Below are 15,342 nucleotides of genomic sequence, written 5' to 3'. Positions count from 1 at the left end.
TTACAGTATTTCCTGATTTTTTTAGATTTTGGACATCACCAAAGCAGTATGCGTTCATTAACCTACAATATGACTTCCATAGATGAGACATGCAGCTATAGAACATAAATCACGTGTCAGCTGGTGCAGACATGAGAGAAAAATAAAGGGAAAGCTGTGAGTGCTGACAGGTATGTACAACTAGATCTGTGCAGTTCTGCCTCGCCTGGAGAACTGCAGGGTGTCATTATTCATAGAGTATAATACGTAGGGTGCACACGGACCGACACATGTCACATTGGTGAACACATGAACACACAGACAAACATACGCAAACAAAAAGTTACATAAGAAATCAATGGTTGAAAGGTTCTCAATAGGACTTCCTGTCGGTGCTGGAGACGTGCGTCAATGCAATTGAATTAACGCTACACCAACACAATGGACCGCTGGATATATTCATTGACAGAAGCCCTGCTAATACCAGCAATTGTCAATACGAGCAGGAAATGACATGATCCTTCTTACAGAAACAAATAATAAACAAATACTAGTACACAGTCTGGAAGCTGATCAACACTGCAAACTTTCATACCTGTCTTCAATTCATTTTCAATCAAAATATGAGCTTAAAAAACATTCACTTCTCTGTTATCAGTAGAACCTCCATGTATTGATTGTGTACTTCAGAGCTATCCCCCTTCACTTTTACAGCAGTTGGGGAAACAACAGACGTGACTTTTCTTGGTCTTGAGAAGCTATAGCACTTATTAACTGACACACTATAGTCTGTACTGTACATTTACTCTCAGATTGACAACTTACTGCTAACCTCTTCCTCTGCTCGCATTCACAGTCACTTTTGACACTTGCTCTCTCGCTTAACCACTCACTGACTTATTCCTATTCCTTAAAAGGAGTTATGCTACCTGCAGTTTCCCAGGCAACAACACAGACGTTTCGAAACAGTGCTGCTCAGAGGCTCCCAAATGCTATTGATATCTGAATGAATGGATATTTGGCGTTATTTGTGGCATTAAAAAAATTTTTTTTTTGGCCTGGCAGGGGTTCTCGTTGTCCTGGCAGCCCACCAGGCCTGTACTATTATAGGGGAAACACTGAATATGATTCAAGCTCGACTCCTGCCACTTCAGAACTGCTGTCAGAACTTTCCGTGGCGCTTGAAGGTCTGCATGTGACAGTGTCACAGTCAATACATCAACTCCTGCACCCGGGCAGGATGATGTAATCCTGATCTGTGACTCTCACTCGCAACACATGGCACCGGTAACACACACATACTCACTGACATGCTTCATCCAACTGGCAGTGTCAGGATTCAATAGTGTTCTTTCTCTCCTTCTCTCCCCCTGAAACGTGTCAATCAAAGCCCTGTTAGCGGCTCATGCCGGAGGCTGAAGAACGCCTGCAGACCTCTCTCTGACGCCAGCTACTCGGTGTAAGAAGTGCTGAGCTAAGCTCGAGTGGGAAGAGGGACAGGGAGTGCTGTTTTCAGTAGCAAGGATTCCCCTCCCATTGTTCTTTCATCTGCGACCAACACACCGCTGACCTCTGAGCCCAACCTTTGACTCCTTTGAATGTGTTTGTGGGTGTGTGTTTGAATCTGCGTTTCTGTGCGCCTTAAGGGGACTCTAACAATGTGGGAATGGACTATAAACTGCTTTCAAAGCGTCAAAATTATAATTAGCCACACAGAGTGTAGCAGAGATATCTAACATTTAGCCACACACTGATCCAAGTAAAGCAAAAATCCACTATTCTGAATAAATGATGACACATTTATGAGATAAACGGATGTATTCAGACATTCACAGTCACAGTTTTTGCTGTAACAAATGAAGGCACCACAGAAGCCCCCACACACACACTGTGAACCACTTGTAATTGCACTTCTATTCAAATGTAAAATTCTGATCAATACAAATCTACTGATCATGACAGATTTGAAGAGTTTAACACTTTGACGAAGGGCTGATACATTCTATTGTACCTCCTGGTCTGGTTAAATAAGGGCTGTGACTGCCACCTCCAACACAAATTAATGCGTACTCACCACTGCACAAATGACGGGGTGTTTGAATACTACCCACTGAGTGTGTACGTGTGGTATCAGTGTATATTTATATATCAGATGTGCGCCTGAACAACATAAATACCTGCTGTATCACTACTTGACCTAAAACAAATTTATTAACAACTTTTCAACACTTACAGCTGCAGCCGGTCTTAAAAACATTTAAATTACTTATCATTAATTGCAGATGATTTACTTTTGCTGAAGGTTTATTAGCAAGTGATTAGGGCTGCAACTAATGATTATATTCATCATATTAATCTGCAGATTAATTTCTCCATGAATCATTTTGTCTATAAAATGTCAAAAAAGGTGACATCTTCAAATGTCTGGTTTTGTCTAAATCAACAGTTCAAAATCCAAAGATATTATTTATTTATTTATTATATATTATTTGACGATCAAAATAGCTGCCAATAATTTTCTGTCGATTGACTAATTGATTATTCTGCTAATTATCGCAGCTTTTATTAACATTTACAATGGCAGAATTGATGGCTTGTTAAAAAGTTCAAAGTGATTAATCTTTATCAATTTACTAACAGTTATAAATCAAACTTTTGCCATTTTGATTAACCTTTCTATGTTTGAAGGGGTTGCTTTTTTGCCCAAACCACTTTGTAGTAGTAACTGGCGTATCTGTCAACACAGACATAGTGGCGGTTGCTGGGAGAAGTTAACTTAATGTTTGTCATGATGATCACAGAAATATGCAAATTTAAGAGCTGCTATTGTTAGTTGATATATAACGACCTTATATAACTAACAACAACAACTGATAAACACTCATTGGAAAGTATGTATATGTGTATGTGTGTGTGTGTGTGTGTTTGTGGTGTGTGTACCTGATCTCCCCGTCTTGTCTGCTGTGCTGGGACATATCGAAAGTGGTGATGTTTGAAATTCATTCTCTGCTCCGTGAGACTCACTGTTTTCTGGAGTGTATTCATTCAGCGGGGCTTATCTGAACTCTGAAGGTGCTTTATTCTCCTCCTGCTTCTGTATCACTCTTTCTGTCGTCTGCTTCTTGTTACAAACACACACACACTCACACACCTGCACCCCCCGCCCTATCCCTCTGCATACTCACACACACTTAAATGGGCATCCAGACCTCCGATCCAAGCGTCCCACTGTTGCCATGGGGACCATTCGGACCCTGTCAGCACTTCTGAGGTCTGCCTGGAGCGAGGTAATTTGCCCTCTCTGAGCAACCCCCACCTCCCCATCCTTCACTCTTCCTCTCCCTCCACCCCTCTTCTTTTTTCCTCCCAAGAAGGAAGAAAAAAAAAATTAAAACATCCTCCATTCTCAAGAGGGATGACTATTCCTTCTCCTATTCTTTCTCTCAGATTCATTCACCCACAATGTTTGGCACCAACAATCTCCTCTCCTCCTACTCTCACTCCTACTCTATACAGCCTTTATAACTGTGTGTGCATACACACTCACCAGCTCCTTCCACAGACGGAGAGAGAGTAGGGGGGGAGATGGGGAAAAGACGAGAGAATGTGCATCTGCTGCTGATTTCAACCGCACAGTAAGAGTTAAATGCAGATAGCTGATACTTCCCCATATTTCCTTGGGGAACACAAAGAGCTGGTTTGATGTATAGATTGAGCGAAGCCACAAAGGGAAGTAATTGTTCTGATGATTTAAACTTGCAGAAGTCTCAAAACACAGGAATTTGACCTTTATATTTCTGCTGCAGGCATGTTAATAACATGAACCTGAAGACAGCAGCTCTGGCATGGATAAAACCCAATTTGAGATTTGGCAACGCTTTCTTCTGCTTTCTGAAAAAATATTATTACTTTACAGTTGTGGAAATGAACTTTATGCTCAGCACTGGTGATAAATGATGCAATAATTAAGTGATACTTCCCCCACTGGGAAATTCCCAGAGCACAAATCAGGCTGAGCTGTCAGGGATTCAGTGTGTTGCTTAAGGACACTCCAGCAGCGCGGATGGAGGCTTGAACCAAAGTGGCTGAACGAGCACCAACGCAACTGTAAACTGCAACCAAACATCCACATAGATGGTGACATAACTCGAGACCTTCTATGAAAGTTCTTTAGGATTGACTGAGGATTTAGCTAACCTTCACAACGGATCAGAAAATGGTTTCGGTTCATGATTTTGTCCATAATCCATAGAAATTCCTTTGCAATATGCTATATTTAGATGCTTTAGCTTTGACCGGACAACATATACATATAGAGGCCGGCTCACCTCTAACTTCCTCACAGCATTATCCCAACATCCTGACAACATAATGGACCTGCTGTCCAGGGGATCAGCTCAGCTTGGACATGCAGGAGCACAGGCACAGCTGGGATAGCTGATCTCCGCGTGGCGGGGCACATTACGAGGTTTATCCTTTCTATACATAGGTTTGGAAGTAGAGCCTCCATGCACTCACAGCAAAGATGACAGACATAACACTGCCAGACGGAGAGGAAATATTACGCTTAAGACCAGGTAAACCCAGCTAAACACATTTCATATGCCTTTTTATGTGTGCAAAATCTCACCCATGAGAGGCTGACATAAATATTTGTGATGACACACACACACCTCAGTAAGTAAGCTAAAACAAATAAATAAGTCGCATGAGGATAGTGTTTTGAAAGCTGATAAAGTCACCTGATGATGATCACAGACTAGAAGTCATAGTTTAGGCTCCTTTTAATGTATCACTACATCAGTAGGTATGACATAATGGGGTTGTGGTAGCAATGCAATTACCGGTCATTGTGTATGCACATGTATGAACCCAGTAAAAGCACCTAGCCTCCTCTTAAACTCTTGTCTCTTTACAGCCTTGCTTCCTGCAGTGCCAGGGGTTCACAAGCTTTGACTCATGTTCCACTGAATTAAACCCAATTTTCTGAAATCAAACTAGCTTACGGCACTATCCACAGTCACAAACAACAAAAACATATGCCCCTGCATTCCAGCACCCAAGCCCAGAATAACTGCAAGTATATACTGTACATAAACAAACAACAACAAAGTCCACCTATAATCCTCTTCAAAATATACTTGAATTGTACATAAACTATACATGAACTGTTGTATGAACTTGAATAATGTTAGAACATATATAGTATGTGCTTACAACAGACACATATTGCCAAATACCAATATGTGCCTAAGGGGACTCCAGTATAAATCCAACATTAACAAATCTAACCGAAATAGCTCATTTATATTGCATATTTATATTACATATACACACATACATGTACATTTATATTACATATTACCTATACCAATCATTACAGCCAATCATTCTGCAAACCATGTCGCTGTGTTTTAGAAATGTGGATGTGATTTGTTGACTTTTCCAGGATGCAACTGGCTTCCATTCATTTCCATATAACTTAATATGTAAATCAATTAGCAGACTCATGAAACTTGCTTGTGTTGCGTAGTCCATCACAGTGAGCATTATGGCATTAACTAATGATTATTTTCATTATTGTCAGTCTGTCAAGTTCTCAGAGCCAATGTTGACATCCTCAATTTGTTTCTTTAGTCTGACCAACAACTCAAAGTCAAAATATATTCAATTTACAATAATTTAAAACAGAAAAAAGCAGCATATCCTCACTATTCAATGTTTTTTTATTAATGCTTTTCATGTTTTTGCTAAATTACATCCACGACTACTTAATTATCAAAATTATTGATGATTCGTATTCTCAATCGACAAGTTGATTGAATATAAAGCATTATTTTTTCAACTTTTCAAACTTAAATTATCATGATGAGTTAATTCAGTGCAGCCTTTTCAATTGAATCTGCACGCAACATACCACACAGAAATGAAATGAAACCAGTGGATGTCTGGAGCTGTGTTAAAAATACTTCAAGAAATCTAAATAGTCAGCAAAAATGTGGGAGGCATGTGATTTATAGTTTAGAGGGTAGATCAAACACACAAATATGGATTACATCAGTTAAGATTAAAGGGTGGGTTCACAGTTTTTTCCTCTTACCTGAAAACACGCACACACACACACATCATCGTTAAGACAAACACTGAGTCAGTCAGTTACATATTTACTGTATGGTGTGATATAATTTAATAATATTTTACTTGTGACAAGACTAAACTCAGCTCCATTACATGTGATCTGAGACCAGCTTCACAAACATACTGTATGGTAGACTCATTTATAGAGTTAAACTAGTCTTATTTTGCTTTTAATCTGGTTTAACTGACTAATCTAAATACTAAAAGGTTCACCACTTCATCCCCAGGTAATCTGGAAATTAAAGGATAGGTTCAGAGTTTTTCAAGTCAAAAGATCCCCTTAAATGCACTTTCTATGTAAGTGATGGGGGCCAAAATCCACAAAGTGTCCACACTGTCATTTTATACAAAAATGCATTTAAAAGTTGATCTGATGCTTATATGAGGCTTTAGCAGTCTGAGTTAGTCATATCAAGTGGATATCTGCCATATTTACAATCTTTTTAGCATCAAATTCCCTCTTTGTGTTTCCTCTAAAAGGCATGGACAAGTTTATCTGCATCTAACAGGGTTAGTGAGGGGCGGAGTTTAGAGATGATCTTGAGATGATAGAAAGAAGTTTTGCATAGATGCCTTATATGGTCATCAAAAGTCAGCTGAGGGTCAAAACTAACACCCAGATTAGTGACTGAGGAGGAAAGGGGGATGTCCTGGCCGTCAAAGGTGAGATGAGTTATGGAGGATGACTGAATCTGGTGTGGAGTACCATTAGGGAGAGTTTCAGTTTTGCTGCTGTTTAACTAGAGGAAATTTGTGCTCATCCGGGCCTTTATCTCCTCAAGTCAGGAACTGAGGCGTGACATGGCTGCAGAAGGGCTTGGGGGCAGTTTTGATTTACAGCTGGGTATCATCAGCATAGCAATGAAAATACATCCCATGTCTGCTGATGATACGTCAAAGGGGGACCATGTAGGGGGTAAAGAGGATGGGGCCACGAACCGATCCTTGCGGAACCCCACAGGTGAGAGGGAGCAATCTAGACCTATGTCGTCCCAGTGAGACATACTCAGTCCTATCAGAAAGGTAGGACTGAGACCATTAAGTGCAGAGTCTGACAGCCAATCAGGAGAGAATGGGACCCTGCTTCAGGTGCCATCAGCAGGTCATTCACAACCCTGAGTAGGGCTGTTTCAGTGCTGTGTGCTGAATGACAACCTGACAACCTAAATTTTTCAAATAGGTTGTTGTGTTTAAGGTGGTCCTGAAGCTCAGAAGTGACCACCTTCTCCAACACCTTGAACAGGAAAGGGAGGTTGGAGATAGGTCCATAGCTGGCAAGAACTTCAGGGTCCAGGGTGGGCTTCTTGAGGAGGGGGCGGATGACTGCGACCTTGAGGGCAGATGGTTACTGGTTTGAAGGGAGAGGTTGGTAATTTGGGTGATCAGGGGGGTGAGAATGGGGATGTATGATTTGAGCAGAGCTGTGGGAATGGGGTCCAGGGCACAAGTACAGGGTTTCATCTTCCTGAGGATTTCCTCAATGTGGCTCTGCCTGACGCCAGTAAAATGAAGTAGAGACGGCATACTTCCAGACAAAGCGTCAATGACAGGGGGAGGCAGAGAGGAAAAAGCTTGACATCAGAAGAGCGGATGTTGTTGACCTTGGCTCTGAAAAAGTCAATGAAGCTGTTACATCGCTCTTCTGTAGCCTCAATTGGGGAAGATAACAGTGGCTTCAGGAGATGATTCATGGTGGAAAAAAGATGCTTAGGGTTGCCAGGATTGTGATTAATTAGGCTGGAGTAGAACTGTGACCAAGTATCTTTAAGGGACTTTGAGTAAGTCCTTTGATGTTCACTGAAGGCCAGTTTATGGACAGTGAGCCCAGAGCATCTGAAGCGTCGTTCCAGGACACGTCCAGCTGTTTTTATTTTATGCAGGTCATGACTGAACCAGGGAGCAGAGCGTGAAAAATTGACCTTGCACGTCTTGACAGGGCTATGAAGATCAAAGACACTGCTCAGAGATGTATTGTAGAGTGCCACTAGTTCACCCACTGATGCAGAAGTTTGGCAGGTGATGGGCTGGAGGTCAGTAGCCATGATGGCTGGGTCACTGCTTTTCCAGTTCCGAAAAAGCATTTGACACTTAAGTTTAGCAGGGGGTGACAGGAATGTCAAATGAGACTTTGGCACTAAAATGACTGTAGCATTGATAGATATCTACTTGATTTGACTAATTTGGATGACTGAAGCTTCATATTAACTTCAGATAAACTTTTAAATACATTTTTGCACAGAAGGAGGACTGTGGATTTTGGCCTCCAACACTTACATTGTAAATGCTTTATGAAGGGATCTAATGGCCGGTATGAACAGGAGGAATGATTACTGCAATAAAAACCTGTTTCAGTGTTCATTTGGGCACCTGACTGTTGTTTTAAAACAGACTTGAAACATTATGGACTTGTCCTTTAAGACACTTCCCTATCAGAGAGATCCACACGTCAAACTTTGAGCACCACCAGGAAGTAAAGTCTAGTTCATGTGATACTAGACTTGTACAACTATGTGCTCAATACTGTGGACAAAATCCAATATCACAATATTTTTTTACCAAATATCTCGATATCCATAGCGTGACAATATTGTACGGATGACTATTGGTGCTTTTGTTAAATATTTACATAATCAGATAATCATTAGTAATGTTGATATAATGATTAAATGAGTAAAGACAAATAATAGAACAGCAAGAACAGCCTGGTAAGTTCAGAAAATTACATCATTTCACTGTACTCTTTAAAACCACGAAAAGACAATACTTACGCCATACCACAATATTACATCTCATATCAATATAATATAATTAATTAATATATATATCGATAAAATATCAATATATTTCTTATCCCTACATGAAATAAATGAAACCAGTGTTAGAGAACACTCTTCATTGCTGCTCTGTTTTTTTAATGTCAAAAGCTTCCGGGAATAAATGGATGAAACTGTTAAGTGTAAAAATAAAAAAAAAGAAAAGAAAAAGAAAAGTAACATTAAATTCTCTCACCATGTCTGCTGGGGTGCTGCTGCCCGTCATCGTGAAGGTTTTCCCGGTCCCGGTTCACACACACACACACTCTCTCTCACTCACACAACACAACACAAGGGTACAAATATTCCCCCCTTTCTCGTCTCTCTCGTGAAAGCACTCACAAGGTGTGAAAAAGCGCGTCGTGTAAATAAAAAAAAAAAGCAGAGTTTATTCCCGGTGACTTGCTCTCTCTCTCCAGTCACAACACTGAGGTAGTCGAGACGTGTTACAACGCTTCTTCCTCTCTATTGCACAATCATGTCGTTGCTCATTTCGCTGACAAATCGGTTAATTAGGAAAGTGTAGATAATGTTAATGGGGATAAACTGTCGACCCAAGGGCCTCCTGCGACCCTCCAAACATTAAGAATATCCTGCTGTAGAAAAAAAAGGTGCCTACGCCATGCGAAAAACCCAACACTGCTGGCACATCCGGACACCGACCTTTTTCTCTCTTGGTGAAAAAAGAAAGAAAAAATAATATCCGCAAGGTTAACGGTCGGTTACCGTCCTCTGATGAACTCAAACACTCCCGTCGGTTTGGTATAAAAGGCGTCGGACGGTGAAATGTGTCGGTCCGTCTCGTTAAAACGGGAGTTTGTAGGCTACTTATTGTTGTTAACGATACTGAGTGCGCTCGCGCTGCTGTACCTTTTCTCAGCTGTCATCCTGCCTCCAAATTGACGTCAAGCTCGAGCTCGTGACGCAAAATAGACGCGGGACGTCCGGTTACATTTTTCAACATTAAACCACTTTAAAATCTTCCCAGTGTACAGCATACTGCTTTTTCTTTTTTCTTTTTTTTGACAATTTAAACCAATCCAGACATGTTTTAAGACCCACAGTTTAAAGTGTAAAATTGTATTTTTTTCCACTTATTTTTTATTTAGAATAGTACGTTTTTGTATATATACTGTAAATATTGTTGGTAATTCACTCATACACACCTCATTGTGTGTGTTTTTGTAAGCTACGTGTGTTTTTTGTCATTTGTTTTTGTCATTTTTTATGTGATAGCTGCTGTAACATGGAAATTTCCCTTTGGGGATAAAGTTATCTATCTATCTATCTCTCTATCTCTCTATCTATAAAAAAAAATACTATCTATACAAGTGCTTTGAGTAATAATTTGTGTCTGATATGGTTTTTCCACAAAAAAAAGTCCAAAAATCTAATTATAAATTGTCAAAGATCACCTCCAGACATGTTTTCAGATGTATAAAAATACTCTGCTTGGAATAATAATTTGTTTCTGTTGTGGTTTCTTCAGCCAAAAAAAGTCAAATTACGTCATTAAAATACATAAAATCCAATTTCCTTCTTCTCTCTTATTGAAACAATCCAGAATCTATGAATATGCAAATATGTTGGTCTCAAAAGTTGAACTGCTGCACATAAGATGAAAAAAATGGGTTCCACTCATCCAGTTCCTCATTCTCAAGTCACATTATGTGACATCAACAGTATCCTCATATGGCCTCCTGACAAAAATGTCCAAGTGCCACTGCACCTTTGTTCTGTCCCACTCAGTGATTAGCAACAGGTAAGTATTCCCTAAAAAAACTCCTGTAGTAGCAGTAGAAGTACTGCATTCAAAATTCTACTCAAGTACAGAGGTATTAATAACAAAATTGCAGTTTAAGTATGAAAAGAAGAAGTATTCATTATGCAGAATGACCACTGTCAGTGTTACCTTATTGTATTATTGGATCATCATTATGAGTGCATTAACATGTAAGTGGTATTTTAATGTAGTTTAATGTATTTTTATGCAGATGGAGATCATTTTAACTGTTTCATTTACTGTTGGGTAGTTTTGTCAATAACATTGATTCATATTTTATAAACTGATTATATGTTTTGTACAATATGTAAAACCATCTAACAAAGTAGCTAGCAACCATAGCTGTTGCATAATGTAGTGAAATAAAAAAGTGCAATATTTCTTTGAAATGTAATGGAGTAGAAGAGGCATATAATGGAAATACTCAAATGTAGTGTAAGTACCTCAAAGTTGCACTTAAGCACAGTACTTGAGTAAATGTGCTGCAGTGGAGGTCACCTTCCACTGCAGGTTTTATGTGGCTGAACCCTAATAAAGCAAAATTCTGTGTTACTAACAACATCCAGGTGTCTTAGTAAGTCGTAACAGTGTAACAGTGAGCCAGCATGCAGAATACCAGGACCGTGAAACTGAATTCTTTTTTTTTTAAATCATTTACACCTGTGCTTTCTCTGCTGACATTTCAAAATGTCCTCTGTGCAAAAGGTCTATACTTTTATGTACCAATCAGTGTCCAACCATTACATGAAAGCCACATTTTCTATGTAGTGACAATTGGCACATCATGCTTAGTCATATACTTATTTACTTAAAATATACTTAATTGCAGGAGTGCAAGAGTTATACATATGATATTATTCATACCTAAAGTAAAAAAGATAAATAATAAATAAAATGATAATAATGGAAAAAGAAGAAGAACAAGAAAATAAATAAATAAAATTATATAATATTATATAATAATAAATAATAGTAATAATGGATTTCTGACCTGAAGTTATCAACAGCTATCCATCTATCAAGATATTGAGGTAAAGCTAACTATAAAAATGAAAATGCAATCTTTTCATTTTCCCCGAAAACATTTAATGTATTCCAAAAGACAAACAACCAAAAAAAGCATCACTGTTCAGGTTTATGGAGTTTTATTAAATTCATTTTAAGTGTATGCTTTATTTTGAAGTCGGAATCACTTCACATCCGGGTTGAATATTTCTCTCCGTGCTGCTTGATCAGTCCCTTTAAGAACATGGCGGCAGTCCACAGATTAAGGGGCTGTAACAGGAAAAGTGAGTGCTGAAAGTACAGTGGGAGCTTGAGTGGGAGATTGTGCAGCCTGGTGCAGGAATGACTGAACACACCTCCTGAGAAACTGGCAGGAAGGGAGGTTTCCTTTTTTATGAAGAGACACAGAGAGGAGAAAGAGTGTGGATAATCAATGGGACCTTTCAGGAAAAATGGGAAATTCATCACATTTAATTTTTGACAGACTATTAACATTTATGTTCTACACCTCACTCAAACACAAGTAGGCTATATAACACATAAAGTTCCTCTTCTTCTGCTGAGGAAAAGTCTCCATTAATTGAGCAGCTCTAAGCTTTTTGTTTTAACAGCAGAATAAGAAATTGATACCTTATTGACTGCTTTTTCTGTCTGTCACCTCTGAGAAGGTCAAAGGTCAGGGTCAGCTGCAGAATAGCATTGCTAGGGCTGGGTTTAATGTCTTTTAACCTTCCCAGGTTCACAATAGTAAGGCAAGGCAAGTTTATTTGTATATTTCAACAAGGCAATTCAAAGTGATTTACATAAAACTTTAAAAGCATAGAGACAAAGTGAAAAGAAAACACACCATAAACGGACATTTAAATACGACAAAAAACAGTCAATAAAGGGCTAAGAGAATAGAAAACAAAAATAAGCTAATATAGAATGAGACAGATAAAATACAAGAATAAAAGTTACAGTGCAGTGTAAGAAATTAATAATTATTTAATTTAACAAAAGGCAGCGGAAAAACAGAAAAGTCTTCAGCCTTGATTTACAAAAAATGAGAGTTGCAGCAGACCTGCAGTTTTCTGAAAGTTTGTTCCAGATATGTGGAGCGTAAAAGCTGAAAGCTGCCTCTCCATGTTTAGTTTTGACTCTGGAGACAGAAAGCAGACCTGTCCCAGACGACCTGAGAGGTCTGGATGGTTCATAACATAGCAGAAGATCAAAAATTTATTTTGGCTTTAAACCATTCAGTGCTTTATAAACCAACAGCAGTATTTTAAAATCAATTCTTTGACAGACAGGAAGCCAGTGTAAAGATCTGAGAACTGGAGTGATGTGATCCACTTTCTTGGTCTTAGTGAGGACTTGAGGGGCAGTGTTCTGAATCAGCTGCAGCTGTCTGATCGACAAGTTTTTCCAAATCCTGCTGAGACTTTAATCCTTCTTAAGGTGATAGTAGACTGACTCTGTAATTGTCTTAATGTGGCTGTTCAAATTCAGGTCTGAGTCCATGAGTACACCAAGATTTCTGGTTTGGTTTGTGGTTTTTAACATTACCAATAGAAGCTGAATGCTGGCTTTTAATCGTTCTTCCTTGGCTCCAAAAACAATTACTTCAGTTTTGACTTTGTTTAATTGAAGAAAATTCTGGCACATCAAATCATTGATTTGTTCAATGCACTTACTCAGTGGTTATAATGGACCATAGTCCCCTGATGATATAGTAATGTAAATGAGTGTGTCATCTGCATAACTATGGTAACATATTTTGTTGTTTTCCATAATCTAAGCCAATGGGAGCATGTAGATGTTGAACAGAAGAGGCCCCAGAATGGAGCCTTGGGGAACTCTGCATGTCATTTTTGTCCGCTCAGGTGTGTAATTACCTATAGACACAAAGTAGTCCCTGTCCTTTAAGTAGGACTCAAACCAATTTAGTACTGTGTCAGAAAGTCCCTCCCAGTTTTCCAGTTCGTCTAGTAATATGTGTCGAATGCAACACTGAGATTCGGTAATACTAATACTAATTCTGCCACAGACGGTGGCAATAGTGCTCAAAACTGCATTGTTTACAGTCATATTTGCAGTCATGCATAGTGACAGTCAATTAGACATGATTGGTGACTTAAAGGATAAAGCAAGGCAAAAAGGCTGCTTCTGTAATCACTTAATCAATAGTTTAGCCAATCAGTATCCAGGACTGTTCGACTCTTCAGCACATGCTGTCATTAAGAGTGAAGAATGCCTTACAGACATGAAACGACAAAATAATGGCTTTTCTTAAGCAGCAAAAAGAAATACTAATTGGTTTCATTATGAAAAGATGTGTACTGGAAAAAGACATGACAGGTTCATAATATTATAGTTCAATATGGTTGTCAGGTTATTTATAGCATACATCTAATACATATGTAATATAATATCCTGTCCTTGGTGAAGTGCTCTGGCTTGTGTGTGTGTGTGTGTGTGTGTGTGCGTGTGTGTGTGGGCCCTGTTTCCGTCAGAGGTCGAGATGTGTATCGGCAGCAGGTCTGTCCTCTCTGGTGGACTGAGTGAAATCCATTGTGGCATCAGGAGTGGCTTTTTCTCTGAGATCTACAGGATTAACTACCTAATCTCCCCACCATAAAGGGAGAGTGGAGAGGGGGTAGTGAGTCTGACACACACACACACACACACACACACACACACACACACACACAAAAGCGTAAGCATGCCTGCACAAACACAGTGAAGTGTGAATGTGTTTTTGCTGGCTATCATTTCAAAATGAAGGTCAGAGTATGATTTAGCCCATGAGCTAAATAGAAATGCAAATAATGATTATTTTCATTATCGATTAATCCCTTGATTATTTTCAAATTGACTGATAATTGTTTAATCTATAAAACGTCAGAAAATATTTAAAAATGGCCCAAAAAGATAGTCAGCTGGATGATATAAATGAATTATTTGAGTGAGTGTTTCACCAAAGGGTTAAGAACATAAGAGTACATGTGGTTTTTCTGCACATGACTATGTAAAACTGGATATAAAAGAAATGAAATATGCAGTGATTCTGCTGCTGGTGTCGAGCCTGATGGCACATTTAACCATAAATGCTTGTGTTTCATTATTTGACCTGCTGGCCATCTCATATCTTCCCAGCAAAACCAAACTGTATCTGGATCAGATCAATATAATTGCGTGTGAGTGTGTGTGTGTGTGTGTGTGTGTCTGTCTATCCGACCTGTGTTTCCCTCCTCAGCAGTTGCCTGTACTTGTACAACAGTGCAGGTCTGTGTAATATGAAGCGCCAGGTCACCTTTATAGTCCCTTAGTTCCTCTCTTTAAGGTCTGCTGATCAAATATAAATGCTACATTTTGTGTAAAGACAATACAACTCTGTAATCCTCTAAGCCTCTTGACTGTGTTCTCATTTAGGTTTTCATCTAAGCACCTGCTGCTTTGCTCAGACCACACACACACACCAGAGGAAGACATGTTGTAAATGTGAAACCCACACATATAAAGTGTACCAGCACTGAAAAGGAAGCAGCATCAGCTACTTTTTTGTGTGATTCAAAGGTCAAAGTGCAAGTCTGGAGTTTAACCAGTATACAATATCCATTTGCGCACTGTCAGAACAGAAGA

The 15,342-nt window shown here is 39.1% G+C and overlaps 1 protein-coding gene across 1 annotated transcript in view; it reads right to left on the bottom strand.

Annotated features, from left to right (window-relative positions):
- ubl3a (ubiquitin-like 3a) overlaps window positions 1-9,825 on the bottom strand; it is a 40,132-nt gene extending 30,307 nt beyond the window's left edge. Inside the window, exon 1 of the mRNA XM_067608282.1 lies at window positions 9,127-9,825. Within this exon, the coding sequence (XP_067464383.1) occupies window positions 9,127-9,156 (30 nt within the window). The 5' untranslated portion in view covers window positions 9,157-9,825. The remainder of the gene's footprint in view (window positions 1-9,126) is intronic.
- Window positions 9,826-15,342: the final 5,517 nt, after the last annotated feature.

Source organism: Thunnus thynnus, chromosome 13 (genome assembly GCF_963924715.1).
Source record: "Thunnus thynnus chromosome 13, fThuThy2.1, whole genome shotgun sequence".
Lineage (NCBI taxonomy): Eukaryota > Metazoa > Chordata > Actinopteri > Scombriformes > Scombridae > Thunnus > Thunnus thynnus.
Note: the sequence above shows the minus strand (reverse complement) of the source record. Positions and strands in the feature narration are given on the sequence as shown.